General features: G+C 37.6%; 3 protein-coding genes across 8 annotated transcripts in view; 1 reads left to right on the top strand and 2 right to left on the bottom strand.

Moving 5' to 3' along the window:
- Nucleotides 1-2,152, bottom strand: part of LOC139122684 (uncharacterized) — a 50,579-nt gene extending 48,427 nt beyond the window's left edge. Inside the window, exon 1 of the mRNA XM_070688299.1 lies at nt 1,982-2,152. The gene's annotated coding sequence lies outside the window, so the exon portion shown is untranslated. The remainder of the gene's footprint in view (nt 1-1,981) is intronic.
- Nucleotides 2,153-4,735: 2,583 nt separating this feature from the next.
- Nucleotides 4,736-13,883, top strand: LOC139122682 (heterogeneous nuclear ribonucleoprotein H-like). Of its 6 annotated transcripts, none has more exons than XM_070688294.1 (12): nt 4,736-4,837; nt 4,950-5,127; nt 5,447-5,618; nt 6,618-6,773; nt 7,221-7,361; nt 8,901-9,039; nt 9,800-10,014; nt 10,441-10,605; nt 11,187-11,293; nt 11,782-12,025; nt 12,517-12,693; nt 13,278-13,883. In XM_070688294.1, exons 2-12 carry the CDS (start codon nt 4,972-4,974, stop codon nt 13,457-13,459), a joined length of 1,854 nt encoding a protein of 617 aa, XP_070544395.1. In that variant the 5' UTR covers nt 4,736-4,837; nt 4,950-4,971; the 3' UTR covers nt 13,460-13,883. The 6 variants fall into 6 exon arrangements, with proteins under 6 accessions (XP_070544395.1, XP_070544396.1, XP_070544394.1 ...); XM_070688295.1 differs by having other exon boundaries at nt 11,169-11,293; nt 12,517-12,585; XM_070688293.1 differs by having other exon boundaries at nt 11,169-11,293.
- Nucleotides 13,884-15,825: 1,942 nt separating this feature from the next.
- LOC139122679 (pre-mRNA-splicing factor RBM22-like) lies at nt 15,826-24,513 on the bottom strand. The gene is made up of 8 exons (XM_070688289.1): nt 24,369-24,513; nt 23,455-23,671; nt 22,646-22,746; nt 22,032-22,204; nt 19,376-19,576; nt 18,560-18,813; nt 17,291-17,434; nt 15,826-16,679 (listed from the first exon to the last, which is right to left on the bottom strand). Exons 1-8 carry the CDS (start codon nt 24,420-24,422, stop codon nt 16,504-16,506), a joined length of 1,320 nt encoding a protein of 439 aa, XP_070544390.1. The 5' UTR covers nt 24,423-24,513; the 3' UTR covers nt 15,826-16,503.
- Nucleotides 24,514-24,639: the final 126 nt, after the last annotated feature.

The raw sequence follows: 24,639 nt of genomic DNA, 5'->3' as shown, positions 1-24,639 counted from the left end.
ACCATTGATAACAATGGGTTTGGGCCAAACCATGGTGGTGAAGGGGTTAGAAATATTGAAATAAATTGTGGTGAAGGGGTTAAAAGCAGCAAAATGTGTACACTGTATAAGAGTCTGAGTCGAGCATGAAGTACCTAGGATGGAAAATTCAACAATTTTGAATAACATTATCATGAGTGCTTTGCATACACAAGTGATAATATTACAATCTTACAATTTTTAATTAGTTTCCTGATTAAAAATACACAAACACACCATCTTGTATCAAAGAACAGCAGGATGTCAAAGTCTTGCTGGGAGAAAAGTGATGATTGTTGCTAGGCAACATGAAGCAGGAAGAGAGATAATATTTCCCTCCTGTGTCTCAATCTTATTTCCATGGAAATGACATAGCTTTCAAACACCACACATGGATGTTTGGTTGGTGTGATATCCTTTGAAATACATGTTATGAATAAATATTATTGCCAAGAGATGATGATGAAGATGATGGAAATGATAATGATGATGATGATGATGATGATGGTAATGGTGATAGTAATGACAATGATGAATACCTGTTTTGCATCAAGAAGTTTTCTAACCTTAGGGACAAACCATTAGATTTTGGGGAGGGATGGTCAAAATGAGGATATGAAACTTGTATTCATGCTCCAGGATCTCACATTTACATTTTTCACAGCAAGCAAACTTTTTAATATCCCTGGCCTCACATCTTCTTCCACTATCCACTTCTGTAAATTTTTTTTCTAGCAGTACGGCTGAAAACCTCTTTTTCCATTGTTGTCCATCATCCCTCAAAAAAGATCTTATGGTCCAACGCCTTTAATCTCATTAATTTTCCTTTGCTTTCAAACGGCAACACTCATGGGGAATGGCTGAGAAAGCTAGCAACTATTACAAGGTTTATCCTTTTATCTGTAAATGTTTATGTGACATGAGATTCAAACAAAAACTGTTGCATTCTTCATGCTTGTAAAATGTACACTACTCAGAGAAATGACAAATGTTAGTAATTTAGAAGCAAACCTCAGAATCTCTACATTTGATCTCTTATGATCATAAACAACGATATTAATTCTGTGTCTACACGAAGGATTTTGGTTGATTCTACATGTTACATTCTACCCATTTGTAAAGTCTCATTGGTAAAGGACAAAATGAAGTCTTTGATGGCAGTCAGAAAAGGAAAGTTGTTCATGGAAGGGTGATGTGAAAATTTCTTTGAGACTGAACTAATGTAAATCCTCATTGTAATTTGACCATTCGTCATATCTTTTATTGTATTCTCACAATACAAGTGACATAACAGTATGTTAAAGTCTCTTGTTCCTTTCTAAGCTCCTTCAAATTCATAATATTAGCTGAGCAAAAATAATTTTCATAAAGTATAATCAGTCTTGATTTTAATGGTAAACATTTTATTTTTTCATTGTGACAGTACTTTGGGAACTACATACACAGCCAAAATGTTAATTAATGTGGTTTCTTTTTTATACATGCCGGTAGTTTCATGTCCAAAAATACTTATGCATTTCCATAGTCATGTTGTCCAATTTACAGTTTGTTGAACACTTGTTCTCACACTTTTAATTGTACACTTTCAAATTTGAACAAAATTGTGTCAAATTTTTTTGAATGTTCACATATTTTATAACTCTGTCAAAGAAATATACTCATCCTGGCGAAAGTGAGTCATTGTTCAACTCTTCTTTTACAGCATTGTGATTTGCAAAGACAATGGAATGCCATACTGAGTATACTTTGAAGGAACTACATATCAGATGCAGCAACAATCAAATACGACTACACATGATATCCAAATCTCAATTTTCAATATTTATGGTTTATCACACTTTCCCACTCTAAGTATATGTAAAGTGGATAAAGTACAGATGTATGGATGCACTAAAATGTCGTCACATTCACGGAAAGTGGTGCCGAATGGATAATATCAGTGATTAAAAAAAGGGAAACTTACCTTCATTTTCTACTGGTAAAATTTCTGTACATGATTATTTACTCTGGGATTACACAGGGCTTGTAACATCTGTGTCCTCAATAAAGGTGTGCACAGAAACCCAATGACGACAGACGGTGCATCACACGCAAGTACAGCAGTGGACTGTACCATTCTTTGCAAGGGCTGCTCCACAGGATGATGAAACAATGCATTAAATACAAGTTCAGCGGTGGACTTTACCATTCTTTGCAAGGGTTGTTCCTGAGGGATAAATGACCAAAGTGAACAATGAGGGCTCCATACACCTCATAGTTGTTGTTTACAGTTGCTTGTCTCTCCTTCCAACATTGCAAGCTTTGCTGGGATTATAAATTGTGAAATGTAAATCAGCTGGTTGTTGTAATATGATATCGTAATCGTTAATAATAGCCATCCATTTCTCAACCTCTTTGCATCATCATAACTCAGAAATTGTTGAAATATCAAAGTTTAATGTTTATCATAATATTATTATGATAAATTTGTAATCTTATTAATTTGTCTTCATCATGAATTCAATAAATATTACTGGATTTTTTCCACACAAAACTGCAGGTTTAATATGACCCCTGTCCTGGTGAACTGAATCAATTATAATTGTATTACATGATTTAAAATTATAGAAGTAACAAATCATAGACAATAAGTTACCATACTAAACACAATTATAATGGTCAGTAAATATATGTTTCTGCTATGTAAACAGTGGTCTGTGGTACATTTAAGATTACGATTTCAATGCATAGTGCAAAGTGATCCTGGACAGTTACCCAGCAAGAACTATACAGCGATCTGTATCAATCATGTTGAAAAAAGTATCCTTCATGATGCAAACTATAATCGATGAACAACCATTGCACAGCAAATTCACTTGCCTTTGTTTTGATGTTGACTACACGTCATAAATGTAACACAGCAGGTTTATCCAGTAAATGCACAACTTCTTGCCAGACACCTGCTTTAATGTGTGCCTGGAGAGGGATTGATTATAGGCAATTATTTCCTGGTCTCTGAAATGCTGAGTGGCACATATATATGATGAAGCATATTCCATAGATATGGTTTTGATAAAGGCCATGAGCTTGTGTGTGTACAGTCAGTGATGATTTGACTTTCTTTGTAAGCTTGGTTTAAGGCTCATTGTTAGGGACAGCAGTCACCAAACTTATTTGGCTTTGGCAGTGATGATGATGATGACGATGAAGATGGGTATAGTTACAATAAATCAATCACTCACTTTTGATATATAGATTGACAACACACTCTGGGGACTGCGGTAAGGTAAAGTTTACAAGTAACTTTAAGTTGATAACAAGAGAATCATGTCATCAGTAAATGACTGATCTGATTAAAATGAGAGGAATGAAAACCCTATGGTTCACCCTATGGTTCACAAGTGTAACTTTCTCAATGATGTTAGTATATCTTATTATAGATTTATCCTAGGGGTCTCTAAACATGCACCGTCTGATGGTGTTGTTGGAGAGCTGGGAAGATATCCAATTCACTTTATGGTGATAAAACACATGCTCAAATACTGGCATCGATTGGTTTTATCAGATGACATCTTATTGAGATCTGCTTATACATCCAGGTTGAATTCAGATTGGTATAATTATATACAAAGCATATTGAACTCTCACAGTGGGAGCGATATATGGTCTTGTGTTTGCAATATTAATTCCACAGTTATATGATAGTTTATGTGAAACTTATGAACAAACATGGCTGAGAAACATTCATAATGATACAAGGAAGTGTGGAATGCTCCGAACTTACAGACTTTTTAAGACAAAATTTGAATTTGAAAGTTACTTGCTAGATATAAGATCTTTTACCTATAGGAGGTGGCTGACAAAACTAAGAATTTTGGATCACAATTAACCTACAAATAGAACTGGGTAGGTCAATTCCAAAAGTTCCTGCAAATGAAAGATTCTGCAAGTTTTATAAGTCTTTAGTTGAGGATGAATTTCACTTTGTTATAGAATGTCCAAAATACAGAACGTATCGAGATGGTCTATTTTCATCCACAAGTTTGTATAATCCAGGCTTTCTTGATTTGAATGACAGAGAAAAGTTCATGTATATCTTTACTCACAAAGATAAACTACCTCTTGCCAAATTTATTTCTTGTACTTTAGTTCCTCCCCCAGCAGCAGATTCATCCAGTGTTTGCTGAGTTTTGTAATTTTTGCCATACCACTCTCCTTGAGTGTGTTGTTGAGCAATAAAGTATTGAAAGTATTGAAAGTACTAATCTTGATAACAAATGATATGTCACTGAACTGATGATCATAGTGATGCTGTCGAAAGACTCAGGTTTTTGGATTTTTGTTGACGACTTATAACATTATCAACTTGAACTCTCATGGATGGCTATAATGAAAATAGTACACAAACTGTTGTTGATGCGAGAATCTTTCTCGAAAACATCGCTATCGGTTATACCTGGTTTGTGATTTGATGCGCTGGATCATGGATGCGTGGATCCGAGACTTCCATTTCGAACTGCACATGCACTGCTAACACACGATCGTGTTGGCGCTGAATTCAATCGGTGCAGTAATCATCTTTCTTGCATTGCCAAACAAATTTTGGATTGCAGAGAAAGTCCTGTTCTAATGTATATATTTTTACATGGTAGTTGGTATAGATATGGACGTAAAATACGTCCATGGTACAGAAACCGCCGATTGCAGGCGAGTGTAAACAAACCCTCACGACTCTCAGAAAAAGTCAAGGGTCACGGAGCGGACACGCTCGGTTATAATCGGCTTGGTTCGGTCAGCTTCGTGTACATTCGGGCGTCTATCAGTGCACACGAGGGGAAAGGTAATGAGCTGTGATGCTGTCGTAAATTGCTTCTATTCTGGCACGTTATCTTTCAAAATTCCCAGTCAGCCTTTGCAGATTTTGAATAAGTTCTATCCTCTTATCTTCACAGTGCCGGGATTTCCAGTATTTTGATGTCAGCCCGGTCATTATTCAGGAACAGACACATCGGAGTCGCTTCGCTTTGTTCGAAACCGTCGGGCAGTGTCAGTCGACCGAGGTCAGTTCACCAGCTTTTGGTCGGGTACAGAAAATCCACCGACAGTGAACAGTTTTCACGGGATAACAAAGTAGGTATCGTAATGTCTGTTTGCTGCATCGGTACTCTGAAGATGTTGAATTTAATCTTGTGCATGTACTGGTCGATTCGATTGTGCGTCTGTCAAACATGCTGCCCCAAACATGTCACTCGAGCTCTGCAAACGTGCGATATGCAAATTGTATACACATGAAAAACGATGCATAGCCATACTAGGCGTTTGGGCACATGTGAAAAGTGGGTCACTGTAAGGAAATGTAATTTAATGGGTTTTTTTCCCAAACCATAGCCTTGTACACACAAAGAACAAGGTAATTTTGACTTATGAAACATTTAACATTCAATTTCAGCGATTCCTGTGCCTTTCACGCTCGAAATTTTCGAAGCAAGATTTCCCGCCCGTACCACCATATCAACCTAATCAAACATTCAAAATGGCGGAAGAAAACGACGGCAATGTTGTGAGGGCACGTGGTTTGCCGTGGTCCGCCACTGCAAAGGAAGTGTCTGCATTTTTCAAAGGTAATGATCGTTTTGGCAGCTGTATCTATTTCATCTGACCTTTTATTTAGCAGAGTTAGAATAGCAGCTGTGTTCATCATCTAAGGTGGCTGCTATTTACGAATGTCATCTGACCGTAGTTTGGTTCTTATCGATCGTAAAAAAAGGGGGGGGGGGTGGTTATATGAAACTATTAGTTCTCAGACACTATTGTCGCTTCATAAAAACATTATATAAGAAGATCAATATTATGTAGTTAAAGATTATATTATGTACAGTCATTGTAGTCATGATGCAACTTTGGCAGTCTGGATGTTCACATGTTGTTGGGACCGTTAGACCACTGAATTATGTATGGGCTTTCAATGGCTTCCCTATTATTGCAACAATGCCAACTTTAAACTTTGTCCTCTGTTCCTTCTCAGTTCTCTGACAGTTGGCATTCCTTTAGGAATAGGAGCAGTGTCAGTTTCGACCCAGTAATTTACTCCCTTTTATCTCTGGTTGTGGTCTCCTCAACCCTGAAGAGACTACTAACTTTGATCTTGTTACACTTTACATGTAATGCAACTTGCCTTGGAGAGTAGCAGATGGTGCTTCTGTGAGAAAATCTGGTTGCTTCAAATGATGTTTCAGTTTTGATACACAAAATGCAGGCACAATGGCCTGGTGCCAATGGGTATTTGGCAATGATTGGTTTTGTACAACAGTGCAGTGCAATGCAATGCTTTGCCATGGAGGTCTTTAGCACTTGGTGCATTCCCTACATTGCAAGCTTCCGCTGAGGTCCTTTATAGTGCTATGAGCATAAAAAAAAAACTTGTGACACGCTTTCGAGATAAATATAAATTAAGTTTTGTCTCCATAATACCAAAGGAAAGGTATGAGGGGGTCAACGTGACTAGGGTATAGGGATTTAAACAGGGTCGAGGTGACTGGAAGCTGTTCGAAAATACTCCAGTCAGCTTTTCAATTAGAAATTATGTAGGCTGACTGCTGCATATCATCTTTTTCTGGTAGGTTGTAATATAGTTGGTGGGATGGATGGAATCAAGTTCACATACACAAGAGAGGGTAGACCCAGTGGAGAATGTTTTATTGAGTTAGATAGTCCAGAGGATGTTAACTTGGCATTAGAAAGGCATAATGATCACATGGGACACCGATATGTGGAAGGTAAGTGCCTAACTAACTCCAACACTTGTTGCTTGATGTCTTTCTCTGTCTGTTGTGGAATTTGAAATTCTAGGATTGACACACATAGTTTTTGAGAAGTTTGCTCTGCATTGTTATGGAAGCCAGATGACAGAAATTCTTGAAGTTTTTAAATATGCATACATAATTAGTGTGATGGCTCTGACCTGTTATGTTTTGGAGCAGATAAGATTAAGCATATCATTCCACTTGCCTGATAGTCAGAGATGAAGGAAATTAAATAAATTGTTTGATATTTGGAACTTTGTCCAGGAATTTTTACTTCAGTATGAGGCCTTCAGGCAGTGATTTATACAGTGTAATATGCGTATAAAACAGAATTTACCTTGCAAAGTAGAAAAATTTATCAGTGGAGAAATGTGATATAGCTATAAAAACCTCACAAGTATCACTTTTGTGCAATTACAGTGTTCCGCTCAAAAAAGACAGAAATGGAATATGTTATCAAGAGAAGTGGGCCCAATGCAGTTCAAGATAATGATGGATGCTGCAGGCTGAGGGGGCTACCGTTTGGTTGTTCCAAAGAAGAGATAGCACAATTTTTCAGTGGTAGGTTACTCTTGTGAAAAATTTCTCAGATGGGTGGTTTTACAAATAATTTAATGCAAAGTTGAGTTGACTCTGATATTGTCTTTTGATGTTTACATTTGTTGCATGCTCACTATTGTTATATTTTTTATTTTTTTGTTTTCAAAAGCGATCTCAAATTTAACATTTTTTATTCAAATGTCATGCTACTACATAAAAAAGAAACCAATGAGAAACAAGACTGATATTTTCACTATTAATGGGGAAATATATTTTTTAAAACCTATTTGAATAGTGTGATTAATTGAACAATCAACTTGTTTTTACCACTTTCAGTGAAGCAAGGACAATCAGGATGACTTTTATTTGAAAGTTATGGTAGTGGGCTGTGTTATTGTTTCATGTATACTCACTGACTAGTAATTGCCTTACCAGTCGTATTGCATATGATTAATTGCTATATTGTGATACAGTTAGAATTAACTATTTTGTGTGACTGCTGGACATCACCCTTGTAAGTTTTATGTGTCACCATCATGCTGAGCCATTTGCACATAATCTGTAGATTTCTCTCACATGAAACAATATCACATCTACATTGCGGTCCTTTGCGGGATCACTGCTGTGTTCAGTGTAAATTGCATCCATAAGAGGCAGCACAATGATGATGGAAAGGTGCATTCAATTGTGAAATGTTATTTAGATCATTGACATCAGAACAACATATCTTTGGCTAACAAGTATTATTAAAACCAATGAGAATGTGGAGTCTTCTTTACGCAGCAGTTCTGTTCCAAGGTCTTCAGCCAATCATGTAATATATACTCCTCTGTGATGTAAGATGTCACCTCAGAGTACACATTTCGTATTTAGTTTGAGTAGTTGTGTAGAATACGCACTGAATTTAGATCCTTTGAAAAGTGGTATTTCAGATCTGACACGATGAAAAGAAGTCAATCATGCAGTAAAATTTAAATCATCACCTAGGCAATAAACATGCACAGAATAACCAGGATTATATCACAGCACTGTTCACCATATCATTCATCATAAAAGACTGTACCATGCATTTATGCTTGATGTTAAACACGCCTGTATGAAATGTGTTGAACTGGCCATTGTATATTTAACTTTTAAAATTCTCTGTTGGCCCACTACCACAACTCAGTATGTAATGTGCATTCATACTCATCCTGCCTTGGGCAGCATTCAACTCTGTTATTGTGTTTATAAGGTATTATGTGCCTCTGAATACGATATCCTTTGTCTTTACGGTAAAAAAAATTAATATTTCACTCCCGTTATGACATTTCAAGATTCGTTATAAGTGGTTCTGTGTATCATGTCTTACATCAAGAATACGCTACAAGCCTGTGGATTATTTGTGAAGAAAAAAGTGTATTTTCAAAATATCAACGTAATTTTTGCGGACTTTGAATGAGTTTCTAACATGAACTGGCAGAGGCACACTTTACCTTACCTTAACTGTTGCTGTTACATGGACAGCAATATGAAATGTTGATTGACAATATGCATTCTTCTGGGTTGGTTACATCTAAGGGTTGGAGATAGTGGCCAACGGGATTACACTACCTACAGACTACCATGGGCGGAGTACGGGGGAGGCCTATGTCCAATTTTCAACAAAGGACATTGCAGAGAAGGCATTAGGGAAACACAAGGAAATGATAGGGCACAGGTGGGAAAAGTGGTAACCTCAGTGGTACTTCCTTTACATTATATATCCACCCAACTGTGGGACCTTTCTTGCTAATCTATGTTTTTCAAGTAATCATTGAAAATTGCTTTGTGTGGGAAAGGTTCAGTTTCTTTGAGCTCTGATAAACATTCAGCTATATTTCTTACGCAAATACTCTCTCAAATTTTAAGCATGTACGTGGCAGTATTGAATATAGCATTTAAATTGTTTTCATTCAAAACTCTTTATATGTATTAATATGAGTATCCCAAAAGGAAGTGGGCCTTTTCCAGACAATTTGAGACCGAAAAATATTGCACCAAGTTTCAACATTTGTACATGATGTATACTGTGTTCTATCTTGCAAAAAAAGGTGTTTGAACGTTCAAAATGTAAAATCCATCTATCCAATTGACGCACAGTCGTACTAACATTCAATCACTGATTTACAAGGTTATTTTGCTTCTATTTTTATTTCTTGGCTAACATTTTTGTTTTGTTTACTTTGTGCATGTTGGTTGTAGATCTAGAGTCCCCAATACTATATCCACCAAACTTTGTTAAGACATTGTGTTTTTGCTTGACCAACTAGTGGCTTTCCATCTTAAAATTCTCGCAAGATTTGGCAATTTTATTTTTTATTTTTGTTCAGTCATTGGGAGACGCATAATTGGGATAGTATTGATTTTTTTTCATTTGGTGGATTTAGTGATGCTAAAACCAAAAGTCCCTTCATTAATGTCACCTTTTAAATCAACAGGTACATAGAAATTTTCAAAAGTAGCAAAGAAGAAGTTCGTGCAGCAATGGGTCTCAAACCTCGTCCACTGATGAACAGCCGACCTGGTCCGTACGACAGGTTTGGAAGTGGCGGTGGCGGAGGTGGTGGTGGCGGCGGTGGCGGAGGTCCACGTGCATATGGCCGAGGTGGTGGTTCAGGTTACGACAGGAGGTACAACAGAGGTGGATATGGTGGTAGGTGATCCCTTTTGAGCAAGTATGGTGAATTATATGTCTTCAACTTTACTCTTGTCCTTTGCAGAATCTGAACAGATCAGTGCTACCTAAAAATAAGGAATTTCATTTTGCGTGGGACCTTTCATTCATTACAGGTTTCTGAACTATGTCACAAGTATCAAGTTTCAAGTATTGTATGAACATTTCATTCATGCCCACATGATCCATTAGTGCATGTCACACTGGCAGTAAATTTCGGTGTAAACTCAGAAGGATCTCTTGGTTTGATGAAGAGGATGTTTCCCATTTGTTATTATGCCAAGAGCTGCCCTATCATCTGATTTACCATGGAAGCTGTCTAATTATTATCTGCGCATCATTTTGCCATGCAAAATTTTCAAAATCTGTCCGAAAAATTGAAAATATGGTGTGTATTTTTTTCAGGTTATGGTGGTGGTTATGATGACGACTATGATGGTTATGATGACGACTTCTACAGTGGCCCTCAGAATACCGGCGGTGGAGGTGGTGGTTATGGACAAGTTGGAGGCATGGGAAATGTGAGAAGAGGAAGAGGGGCATTTGGTGGTGGACCGCGCGGAGGTAGAGGTAAGGATAGATACGTACGTGCTGGATGACAAAACTGTGTGTTTGAATAACAGATTGGGCTAGCAATACTAAAGTTAAAAGTCAAATTGTGCAGGAAAATACTTTAGTTAGTTAGGAATAGGGAGCATCGTAAAAGAACAGACATGTTACTGATTTTGTTTTCATTGCTCATGTCCAGTAATGCCGCATGATGCATCAAGCAAGAGTGAAGATTAGTGGATGCATTTATTGCCATTAAACACAAATAACATAGGGAGATGCAGGCTCAAGGGGAAACAGACTGAGTGAATAGCTAGATGTTACCCAAGGAAGCCTCTTTTAATTCATATCCAAAGTTTCGTGTCCACTAATCTTCTCTTGTGCCATGTATCTCATGTGCCGTGGAAACTTAACCTGTTCGCCCCTAATTCCCTGTTACCAGGTCCACAATTGCCGTTGATAACAATGGCTTTGGGCCAAGCCATGGTGGTGAAAGGGTTAAGAGCTGTTGATGAAGGTTTGTAGAATAGGTGATGAGAATTCAATCATTTGATTGGATTGGTATTCTGTATGTGCTGTAACAGGACGTGGTTCTTATTCAGGACCTGGCAGTGATCGTGGGAAAGGCGGTGGCTATGTTGGCACCACTGGACACGTTGTGCACATGAGAGGATTGCCGTTCAGAGCCACAGAACAGGACATCAGACAGGTAGGTATTGGGCTCAAAACAGATTGTAAGGCAACATACCAGGTTTGTGGGTTTTAGTTTTTCAGAGATTTTTGATTCGTCCATCTTTTCTGATGACTTGTTTCTCCCAAAGATGTTTAAATAAAGTGTGTGGATGGATCTAAATTGCTTACCATATATTCAATGTAGACACTGCAGTATCATAACCTGATTTCATCAGTTTCTAATGACCATATCAAGAATTTAACTACGGTAGTACTTTACTGCCAACTACAAACCTATTAAAGGCATGGTGATGTTTGGTCCATTTTGACCAGTTTGTAGAGTATGATCAGATTGTCAGCTACTCTCATGACTGAATATTAAATCAGTGTAACTATCGAATGGACAGAGAATGTCATTCAAAGATGACTGACGTAAGTGATTCTCTGTATTAAAATATCACTTACTCTGTGCTATTATTTGTGTTTGATGTTGTGCTGATTGACTCTGGTTTCTGTCAATTCTAGTTCTTCCAGCCCATTGTTCCAGTGAAAGTCCACATCCAGTATGAACCCAACGGAAGAGCATCAGGAGAAGCAGACGTGGAATTTGCAACTCACGATGATGCTGTGGCTGCCATGTCAAAAGACAAAGCTAACATGTCACATCGCTACATTGAGCTGTTCCTCAACTCCTCACAAGGCTCCTCATCCGGTGGTGGTGGTGGAGGAGGGTTTGGCAGCGGGCAAGGTGGTGGTATGGGCATGGGAGGTGAGTTTGACTCTTCCCACTTCTATGGTGTTATGTCAAAGCCTCAGGTTCCAGTCAACTAAGTGCACAAGAGTGACAAGGATATTCACAGTTTGAATAAGATAGTTAATTTCTGACTTAGTTGGTTTGAGCCTGTAATTTTAACATAACGCCGACCTTTGACCCCAATGTTACCTCCATCGGTCCGTACACATTTGTGAAAATTGTCTAGGCAAATGAAACATTCCAATTACATCATCAAGTAGTGCAAATGAAAAAGGGTCTATCATCTTTCTGCACCAGGAATATTTAGATATGTTCAGTGTTGTGGTGCGAAAGATTCAAATTATTTTGCTGTAGGCTTAACCTCGTGATTTATGTGAAAGAAGAAATAGAACTCTAAAATTGTTTGTCTTTGTGAGGTTTAGAGATGACAGCGAGACAGAAAGGTGATAAACATTGCGACAAGTTACAAACGATGCCAATGTTTTCTCCCTTCTGGTTCTTTATAGGTCAGTCAGGGTTTGGCCAAGGTAGCCAGTCAGGATTTGGGAATCAAGATGGTGGAATGATGAATACTGGTATGGGAGGTAACATTGGTGGCGGTGGTGGTATGGGTGGTTCCGGAGGTGGCTCCGGCAGCAATTTTGGAGGTGGTGGATATGGTGGTCAGGGTGGTGGTTTTCAAGGTGAGTGTCTCAGGAGGTGTCGTCGTTGTCTGTTAAGTCGTGTCAGTACAGGCTATAAATGTCTTGTGTCTTGTTGGTGGTTGTTGTCGTTCAAGCTAGCGTTTTGTCGTTCATGCATAGTCTTCAAAACAAAAAGGAGATGTTATTGACAAAGAATGCACTTGTCATCCAAGCTCTGTATAAAAAAATTGGTTCTGTCATTAGCATTGAAGACAGGCACATCCAAACTCCTGGCACTAATGGTTCAACAGTATGCCTTCAAGGACTACGTTGAGTGTTTGAGGAATTTTGTATTTAAGGCTGCCAGCATATTTAAATCTTTTGTACTCAGACTCTTTTTGTTTTCAAATACTTGTTTCAAATACTTGTATGATTTAGGAATCCACAATTAAAATTTTTGTTGCCTCTAGTTAATGGATATTCTGTGAGAAAATGGCTGAACTACAGAATGCAAGTGGCAAGTTTCCAAAGCCACTTTCAACTCCCTTCTCTAATATTCTACATCTTTGTGTGAAGAAGCTCTTGGATTCACTGCAGCAACCATGTTTTAACTTTCCATTGTCCTGTTTTGATTTCATTTACAGGTAACCAAGGAGGTGGTATGGGAGGACAGAGTGGCTTCTTCGGCGGAGGTGGCGGTGGCAGCAGCCAGATGGGATCCTCTGGCGGCGGAATGGGAATGGGCATGGGAGGGGGCATGGGAGGAGGAATGGGTTCCGGGGGAGGTATGGGTCAGATGGGACAGAATTCATACGGAGGGTTCTAAAGCAGTTCACAGTAGTCGTTAGACAATATGTCATCATAGCAATTGTATATGTATCAGATGCTAAAGATTGCCATGTTTTTCTTGATGTTTTTTTTAAGATTCACTGAAGTCTTGTCAGTGGTGGTCAATATTTTGTGACTACATTCGCTTAACTTCATGTTTATCGTAAGATTTAGTAAAATGCTAAATCCAGAAAAAAAATCAAAGGCTGATTGTGGATATTTATGATTTAAGAAATTCCAAGCACAGATTTGGACTGGGTTTTCTAACATGTTGAAAAGAACCAAGTATGTGTTTATAACAAGAGATGGTTCACTTTGAGCTTTTCATTTTCTTTACTATTTTGAACAAAGTAATGTTTTATTGAATTCTTGTCATAGCTAACTTTGCTAAGATAATAAAGTATGGATGTATTTTAAGCCAACATAGTGACTGCTTTCTGTGAATAATTATGTACACGTACCTGGATTTCCCTCGTGTAACAACGATTGGAAGATGTTAAGGTTGCTTGAAATTGAAAGTCGTCAACTTTTGCTCAGATTGTCTGTAAAAACAATTCCTTTCAAACGCGAGTAAAATTCTGGGTCACCATGCAAAATTTGGTTCTAGAGCAATTGCTCAATATATACTGACATGAAACTCTAAATGGCCATCATCCCTGTGTCAACTCTCGAGCAAAAATACTGTTGCAGATTTCCGCAAAAATGAGCCTGTGAAAATATGACTCCATGAGCTTCAAAATGGTGAATGGTATGTACAAAATGTGCCATTTACCAAAGGCTTGTACACTCTGGTGAAAGGCCTGATATAGCACAGGAAAGATCACACATTAGGATTGTGCCCCAGCTGGAGGTGGATAAAGAGAGGCCATGTCCTCAACTTGTATCACCAATCTTAATTTTTCAAACTCTGAAAGTAATCACAGCGTAGGACTATGTGATATCCAAAGTTTCCCTGCTTTCCTCCAGTGATGAACACCTCAAATTTTATGACCATCCAATCTAAAATTGCTCATAATTATGAGGATCCCAGGCCAAACCTCGCAATCACCATAATTTAACTTTATATCCGTCGTGAGTACTGTCCCATTGGCAGACGACACCATTGTTATGCAGCCTATTTCTGCCTGTCATTTGATTATATCAAATTTGAAATCCAAAATTTCAAGCCCAGCATTATCAAGTGAATTGGGCTATGGCAATTAAAATCAGATGTAAAGGTAGCGACGTTTTGGACTTTGCTAGTTCTTTGCCTCTCTAGTTAGTTGCTAGTAGCCTCACAACATATGACCCACTGCTATGGGAATTTTCATTCGAATCTTGTGCATCAGCCTGAACAGCTAACCAATCAGAAAAAGGTTTACATTGCAGCACTGCATCTAAAAACGCCACCTGACTGGCTTCTGCAAAGCAAGAGTTCTATAGCAGTGGATAAGATGCAATGATGTGAAAGAGTACAAGTAGAGGTGGAGTCATTTCCATAGTTTGACATTAGAATCTCCATCTTCATGTATAAGTGAAAACTTGCAAGTAGGCAAGAGATAAGAACATTAATGTCAAGACATTTCTTTGAATTTAAATATGTACGAAAATACTTAACTGACTGTAGGATCTGTCGTTCAATTATTATCAGGTTCAAAACTGAACAGGAATATAGCTAGTTGAATATTTTTATACAATAAAACTTATAATGTAGTAAAGACTAATCAAATCCAATGTTCTGTTTGTTTGAGCCTCCATGTGCATTGGCATTGCACTTTGGTGATTTTCTTGTGAAGAGTATAAACAAAGACAAAAGTAAAAATATTCGTGCTGTAGAGGGCGCTCTATAAGAGCTTGCCAGTCCAGCCTTTTGGCCAACTGCTGTTTCCACTATCCTACAGAGGGTATATATTGATAACGGTAGATCGATTCCCTAATCTTTCAGAAGGATATGATGGTATGAATCACAATGTTATAAATGTCAAAAGTTGATGCTATTAGATGCCAGCAAAATCTTATTTAACACTGGCAAAATGGTCCATTTGTAACAATATCACCTTCTTTTGGTAGCACTGTAGCTTAGCCATGATCCTGGATGTTTCATAGTGTCAGCACATAAAATAGTCTATACCTATCTTATCAGAACCCACACACAAGCTTGCCACCAGTGACAACTGTCGAAAGATAGTCCTCTTCAACATTTGAATGTTTCAGTACAGGTATTGCATGGACTGGTTACTGGGTTATGTCAGGAAATTTCCAAAGATTTCTGAACTGACTCCAGGAGTTCAAAATTGCTGTGAGACGTATAAGTCATCAGTGTAAAGACACTGATACACACACAACCTCCGCCTATCAGACCATATACACTCCAGGCAAGTCAAATTGTTGTACATGATAAGAGTTTTATTATGCATAATGGTAAATAGTTTGCATCTTTGGATGGCCTCAAAGAAACAAAGAGTAATAATAACTAAAATACACACGTTAAAAGTTAAGTTCAATTCCAATTTACCAGTTTTTCGCAAATAAGATTTCTAGCAGGTGTATTGACTGGAAGATAAAGTAAATCAAGTTTTACCGAAGTATAGGCAAAGAAAAAGGTACATCATCATTCATGACTTTGAGGACAATTCCAAATGCCCTGGGACATTTTATATTCAGTTCCTAAATGAGACTTTTGGTCCATGCATATTAACACATAAGAGGTTTTTATGGCCGCGAAATGCCATTTAGGCCTGTTAAGAGGCCTGCTCAGACTAGTGCGCCCTCAAGGGTAAACTTGAATGGATTCAAAAAATCCTCTTTGAGACAGAATTTCATGTATTACAAACACTGGTGTACGGCTGATGCAAAAAATTCCTATATTAACTCAAAGAGGTTATAATGTACGTAAGTGGGTGCACTGGCTCAGACACATTCAGGCCAATATACTATGTTCTTGAGTCACAGGTCAATTTGTCTTCAATGTTGGAGCATTCTAGTCCAACTGAGCTGGAGCAGTCTTATATTCCAGCAGCGATATACACAGACAAGGATGATGAACAGAATTGGAAATGTGAACTATGACTGCTGTACAGCTGTGCCCATTCTCTGTGGATCTTGTGATGGATAGTGGACAGCTGGTCTTGGAGGTTGTGGTGGTGGTTGCTGGGCTCTGTTGCTAGGGAAACCTGGAGGTCTTGGAGGTGGTGGTGGTCTTGGAAACCCTGTCAGAGGAGGAGGAGGACCATGGAAACCTGTGGATGGAGATAAAAACAAGTGTTTGCTATAAACATCTATCACTTCAGGAAGAAAGGAAATTTTGCATTTAACCATACCTAAGTCAATTATGTATAGTAACATTTTGACATACAAAAAGAAGTGAAATGCTAATGAGAAAAGTAGAACAAAGAGTTCTACATGAAGGAAAGTTATCAACTTAGCTAAATGTGATGAATTGATGTAATCTTTACATTATGTGACATTTGGCAAAGCTGACCATAAAAGTCAAGAAGTGCAACATTTTATACTCTTGCACTGATTTTCAAGCACTACCAGTAATACATTACAACATTACCACTTGTACACTACGTCATTGAATCAAATAAAACACTTCTGTTGGACCAGAATACTTTTTGGTAAACTTTCCTTATCATTTCTCTGTCATTATGCATCTACAGTGAAACCTTTAGGAACAGAAAAGGTAAAATTCTATTCAAAGTGTAACTTTTGGCTTGATAAATCTGTCCTTAATGAAGAGGTGTCCGTAAGGACAGGTTTCACTGTATTTGTCAATGATTGGACAACAAAGGTTTACACTAAACTGATTGATGGCAGTGATGTTCTAATGGATAATGTTCATACATACCTGGAGGTGGTGGTGGCATGCTACCAAGTGGTGGCGGTGGTGGCAATGGTGGTGGCATCAATGGTGGTGGTTGCTGGCTCAGGTTGAAATAATTCCTTGAATTATCACCGTCGCTTCCACTCTCTGTCGGCGGTGGAGGAAGAGCTAGTGGCAAATAGAAGAGACAATGTGAGTTGGAGATTTTATCTTGAGTAGTATTTACTTGAAAACACATCAAAAGTAGTCTTATTTACCACTTCAATTCATCTACCTTGCATCAACACAGAACCTTTATCACTTGCACTTTCATCCTTTGTGTCTTTTGTGGAAGTCTAAGCACAACTCAATGCAATCATACAATAATTAAAATGGTCAAAGGTTTTAATAAGCTCAAATACTAGGGCATACTTTAGCATTTTCAACTGCTCTACTCAATGAAATGGATTTAACCACTATCAATCAGACAGTCATGACACTTCACTAAAATTTCAATTTGTGAAATTGCTACCTAAGCTATCATAAACTCATGCTAAAGTTTTCATTACATGGACGTGAACCAGGTTAATGATGCCAAGGTATCCCTAAACACTTCACTCAGATTCATTCTCCTGGGTATATCAAAGCAATTGTATTCAGTAAGAGCAGAAATAATACCTGGGTTCCAAAACTATCAACTTGCCACCCTTAACCTGGTTTAATCTTTGATATCCGAACTAAATATTTTCATTCATGTAATGTATTAATGAGCATCATTTGAATTTGCAAATAAAATTATGAGTCATCATCAACAAATATTCCTTGGTCAAAGTTTGGCATGATCAACTTGACCTCATCAAAAATACCACTGTTCATTAGAAGGAAAAAATATCGGCCATGTAATGTGGCACTAAATGACAGGGAGGGGTCTTCCTATCTGTGGCTGTGCGAATGTGACCTATAAATGGTCTGTTGCCATGCACAACATATCCAAACATCCCTTGTCTATATCACGAATTTTAAAATAGTGGCTATACTGACTCTGGTGAATACGGTCGAAGCAGCTTCATATAAAATGAAGGGATGCAGCCAAAGTTTATTTGGCAAAATCTTGCAGTGATTGAAAAGCTACAAGATTGGTGAAGAATAATCATGCATTAAATGCTAAATCTGCTTCATATTTGCTCGACATTCATCACCAATTTCTTGGAAGAGGCAATGTTTATCAACAAGAAACTCACGCAGACGCAGACAGGAGACCCCCTCCCTGTAAACAATCAGCATTTACTCTGAAAACATTACTAACACACTTACCTCCAGGCAGTCCTGGTACAGGTTCTAAAGGTATGAGATCTTTGCCATCTGCATCCTTTTTACCCATTATTGACTGCTGTGCCTGTGATCTTCCCCACTTGATATTTAGACGTCTGCCTTTAATGATCAGTTTGTTGAACGATCTCTCTGCTGCCATCTCTGCGGCTTGGCGCTGTGTGAACTGCACGAATGCACACTGCTGCCGAGACACCACGTTGATACTGCGAATCTCACCAAACTGGTAAAAGTGATCCCTGAAGGATGGGGGAACAACCATCACAAAAGTATTGGAGTTGATTTTGACAAAGGAAGTCACTGTAAACTCATTTCTATGAATACTTTATGCAAATACATTGTAGTTTTCCATCAAAGGATATGGGAAGGTGGACTGTCCCTCTATTTTCCAAAACAATCTCTTTACATATTACCAACAACATGAGATACTGCCATGCGATGGTACATTCAATGTATATCTTTCATGTACAAAGAAATCTTTTGATTGTTTTGAGCTCAAAGGGGACTCAATTTATCAAGGCATTTAAAATGTTTGCATAACAGCTGATGAATATCATTTGTTTCAAGCCTTGCACACTGATAAGTATATTTTTATGTGCTATTTGTGACAGTCTATTGCAATTAAATGTAATCACAAAGAACTATAATCTAACCTACAGTGTGTATCTGTAATTAACTCTATCTGTGTCACACTTTGTTACCATCCTAATGCTTTGAAAGTTTGGTTTGGTATATGAATGGAAATTGGGTAAAAGAGGATATGTAAAAGTACAGTAACAGAAACTATGTATCAGTGCATACCTTAAGTCTTGTTCAGTAACTTTGTCCCCAAGTCCACCTACATATAATGTTGTAACTGTTCTGTCTTCTGGAGATTCCAGCTTGGGCATAGTAGCTGCTCTACGAAGTAGTTTAGATGCCACTGGATCGTTGACGCCGTAGAATCTGTCCTTGATGTTTTGATCTGCAAGTGGATCATCCGGGTCTGTTGGCTTCTCATGCCTGTACAGGTAGATGTTGAAAACAGTGGGAAAAGACATGCATGAGAATGGAAGACAAATATCACTGTTCCTGTCAAATGAATGTGCATTGAGTAACATTGTGCAGTAGCCATTACACTTTGTGTATATCTTATCACATTTCCTGTGCTCTACTTCTCTTGTTACTGAAGACTTCATATCATGTTTTATAACTAAATATTCCACTGTACACTTGCCTAGCTACAATGTATATGTATCCAGTGGTACTATTGTAATTGCGTAGTGTTTTGAAAGTGCTGACTGTATCTTTGAACACAGTATTATTAGTCTGGCATATTTTCACAGTTGACAACTAAGTAGCATGTAAACATTTTTGTGATCACTGTCCAATCATCAATGACTTGGTAACGCAAAGAGTCAACAGTCACATGTGATAAATGGCAAAAATTGACACAGTAGATGAAATTGATGTACAACTGCCAATATATGATGCAAATGTGATTTCCGTGTCAAGTTGAGTCATCATGCTGTGTGAATTTTGCAATTTGCAATTCAGCAAAAAATACAATATGATCGTGTCCAGAAGAAAGACTGACGGTACATTGTCTTGCTTTCTTATTGTCATATTGGTATGCACTGATTCTGTCAAGTTATACTGCGTCATAGACAATGTAATCAATGTAACAGCTTGCATGGATCAATTACAGTTTGGAACAGATGAGGAAATTAGGTCAGTGAACCAGAAACACTGTAACATCAATGTAACTGTCATCCTTCTATATAATTTAGTTTTTTGTTCAGTGTAATAAGTCAGTAACTGCTACTGCCCAGTGATTGTAAACCTAACATGTTCATTCTTGGGCACAGCAGAGATAATTGCAATGGTTCCAAGTCAACTTGTCCTCAAACTCCATTGAAAACTCTGCCATTACTCTTAGATACTGAGGAGAGTTTGATGTATGATGCATTTTGGGAAAAAGCAATAAATCCATTTTTGGTGAAGTCTTTCAAAAAGGTGAGGTACCGAAAAGGGTTACTGTACTGTACATTAACCCTTTTCCTGCCAGACAGTAATAACTGTATCACTTCCCCATCAGCCAAGTCAGTAAAAAGCAGTATTGAGCCAAAACATGATGTATTTTCACCCACTTGGCTTGGTATGTTATAGCATCTTTTGTCCAAAAAAAATCAACTTTACAGTACTATGTTTTCAACAGCCTTCAAATGTACAGTATTATGCTAAAATACATCATATGGAATACGTTGTGTTTCATTAATTTTAACCATCTTGACCTGGTGGTGAAATATGGACTTGGCAGGAAAAGGGTTAACTGCCATAACATGACTCTTGTAAAGTCAGTAAATGTCACCATGTTGACACTTAGTGTTTAGGTTGTCTTCAAAAGCTCAAACCTGTCAAGTACAGTTCCTTTTATGGTACATATTGGCTCAGCAAAGATATGTTACACTGGACAAGTTACACTTTTCATGCTCTTGCCTTCTTACAGGAAAAGCATAAAACCAAGTCCATATTGCACATTTAATATTACCTATCTACGAGACAACGTCCTATAATAATTGTGGTGACAGTATATCCCCTTTCCTGCCAGACAGTAATAACTGTATCACTTCCCCATCAGCCAAGTCAGTAAAAAGCGGTATTGAGCCAAAAAATGACGTATTTTCACCCACTTGGCTTGGTATGTTATAGCATCTTTTGTCCCAAAAAAATCAACTTTACAGTATTATGTTTTCAACAGCCTTCAAATGTACAGTATTATGTTAAAATACATCATATGGAATACGTTGTTTCATTAATTTTAACCATCTTGACCTGGTGGTGAAATGTGGACTTGGCAGGAAAAGGGATATACATGTAGTTGTGTGACTGCAAAATGTTTCATCAGTGCTGGAATGTTCCTTTCTGTGCTGATACATGATTTCATAATTTAAAGGGACAAAGTCAGCCATTTTTCATGAATTTGTTTGATGCAAGATACTACTTATATTGTTTGACATGTTGAAAGATACTGAATAAATTTTTGCAATAGTTTCAATGTATGATGTCTAAAACCGGGGTTGAATATATGCATGGTCACCCATTCATTCAGTATCTTTCAACATGTCAAACAACATAAGTAGTATCTCGTATCAAACAAAATTCATGAAAAACAGCTGACTTTGTCCCTTTAAAGTCATTTCAAATTCAAGGACTTTTCCAGCAACTTTCAAAGACCTTTGTAGGTCTACAATACCATTTTCCAGACATCATCTTTACAATTTATCACTTTTGTAAAGTGTTTTTACAACATCATGTTTGATGAGCTTGTCATCTTTGAAAATTTTTGAAGGACTTTCCCAGACTCATTGCAAATTTCTAGGAATTTCCCAAGAGACTTTATAATTCACAAACTTTCAAGGAGTGTACGGACCCTGTGATTTGTACAATGTCACACATTTGAAAGCAATACGTTTACCTGTATGGGCATTCTTCTCCTCGTTTGCATTCCCCTTTGACCCAGAAAGAACAGATGTGAGGTCGATTTCTTTTGTAGTACGGTGTTGTCCTTGCTAGCTTCAGAAGCAAGTCACTGGGTGACTGCGCCTTGCCCACTGAACCTACAGGTTGTGTGCCGTCTGAGTTGGCAATCTGAAAGACAAACAGACAGATGGTTGAAATATCAACTATCTGTTTTTCAAATAGTTATAATGCTCATATATTTGGTAATGGTAGGAATTCTTCATACATTATAGAAGACACTTTGAAGGACTGCAGACAATGTGATAAATCATACGACATTGTTATCTACATGAAACAGTTTTCCTACAGCATTCTACACCCTTGTTGTACCATCCTGAACTTTTATTTACATCACTCTTTTGAGTAAAATTCAGCTTGCTTACATATAGGGTCATAATTGAGTACTTAGAGCAAAATTGCAAGCTTTACCAATACTGTGCCCTGTGGTATCTTCAAATTTGGTAAATAAAAGTCACAAAATTTTGTGGTTTTTCATTGAATATGTTTCCTGAAAATAGTTTGAAGGGCTTAAAAATTTCAGTTGTGAATTTTCCTGACATGGATACTTGCCTCTCTTTCCATATTCTGAGTGTAATATTCCTTATTGACATCTGACTTTGGCATGTCATCTTTGATGTTCAGAGCAGCATCCCTGACTTGCAATGGTAAACCTGAAAGTCAACCAGAACCAATCACACAATTATGTTGAAGATACATGTACGTACATATTTTGCCTTAATATGTCCATTGTGGGAGACAAGACACCACCCTTAATTTAACAACTTGAACTTTGAGTCTGCTTAAAAATACAGTATTGGTCATTTCTGGCATTCTCCCAACTGAAACCATGTAATAATACACAATTTTCGCATACTGAATAATTAGCCTTAAAACCTGCCGTTTAATTTTCCACTTCAAAGGCATATGTGGTTACTAGTATTTTGAATGGTCAAATCATCTATTTCAGAATGTTAACATCCACAAAAAGACTATAAACTTAAAAACCAAACTAAATATTTCCATTCTTTCTTCTAAGCATCAGGCGTTTTGCATATATTCAAATACTGTTGCATAAGGTGATAACTCAATGCATGGCTTCATACTAGTAGAATATTTTACTTTACACATTTATAAAATGAAAACTTTGCCTTAGTTTTATTCTCCAGTATACAGTATAGCCCAACATTCAGAAAGAATATAAAATAGACCAGCAATCTGTATGTAAATGAGCTGTTCCAGTACGGTAATGTTGAAAAGATGGAATCTAAACATTTCTATAGGTTGATAGGGTAACCAACAAACATTCATATATAAATAAATACCAAACAACTATTCTATTCAAACTTTATTTCATTAGTAGTTTGCAAAATTAATCTTACCATACTCTAGGTCAAGCAAACATGTCTGGCAGCAGTTTTTGAGCTTACTGCAAGTCTGACACACTTCTGTCTTTTTAAATCTCATTCTGGCACCAGGACACCACCTGAAGACTGTGAAAGGTCTTGCACAGATTTTACACTCTTTGCCATACTTCTCTTTGGTCATTCTGACATAGGGGTTGTCTCCAAGACATGTCTGACAAAGGATTGGAAATTCCTTTGTGGGAGCAAAAAATATTTAGAACAAGAGATGAAAAGCGTATTATTTATTTATTTGTTTATTTATGTATTTCATTTATCTATCCTTTGAATCATGCATGTATCTGTACACAAATTTTATCAATGTTCATGTTCCTTGTATGTTGTTTCCTTTGTTGCTTTTACCTGCTGGTTTTCCTATTGGGACATGGTGGGTTAAAACAGTGTCATTCCTGCCCCTGAGACTTTGTCACTCCACAGTGGGATCATAATGTATACTTACAAAGGTAGATTGGAGCACAGTCCAAGCAAAAATTGAACATCCTTGACAATGTCAATGCCAGAGGAACTAACTCTCATTTTAAGTACATGACATCATCTGATGATCAGGTTCGTTGGCAGCCAAGAACAATTGGTTTTACTTCTAAATGATAAGAAAGGCATCCCGTACACAGAAAATAGTATTATTCCGTATATTGTGGAAATCCGAATGACTTGCGTCAACCGGCACCCAAACCTTTACGTTTTCGCATTGCATTCACACGCTCCTTCACTGGCTTCAGTCAAGCTCATGTGCATATGTGGGGTCTGTGCAATTTTAGTTCGTTTAAAGGGTAAAATGTACCCTCTGGCACATACTATCCACTTCAAACAAAGAAAGGGACTTAAGAAACATTAAATCGCCACTTTTCAAGCCAGTATCAGCCGAGACTTACCGCGTCTTCCCAATTTTGCCTGTTGTATGTGTTCGTGCTTTTGCTGGCCGCCATTTTGCGAATGCGTTCTTCGTCACCTCTCACCTCAACCTCGTACTAAAGCAAAGTACCTTCGATAATATGTAATCCTGCAATATTAGTCTATATGTATACAATAAAATTATAATACAAGCCGTTCTATGTATTGAATCTACATCCTCTATTTATTCAACAATCTGAAGCGTAAAAGGTAAAATTCACAATTAAAATTCAGTCGTCGGCTAGTCTTTAA

Source organism: Ptychodera flava, chromosome 22, assembly GCF_041260155.1.
Source record: "Ptychodera flava strain L36383 chromosome 22, AS_Pfla_20210202, whole genome shotgun sequence".
Lineage (NCBI taxonomy): Eukaryota > Metazoa > Hemichordata > Enteropneusta > Ptychoderidae > Ptychodera > Ptychodera flava.
The sequence above is the reverse complement of the archived record's forward strand: the minus strand, read 5'-3'. Positions and strand labels throughout refer to the sequence as shown.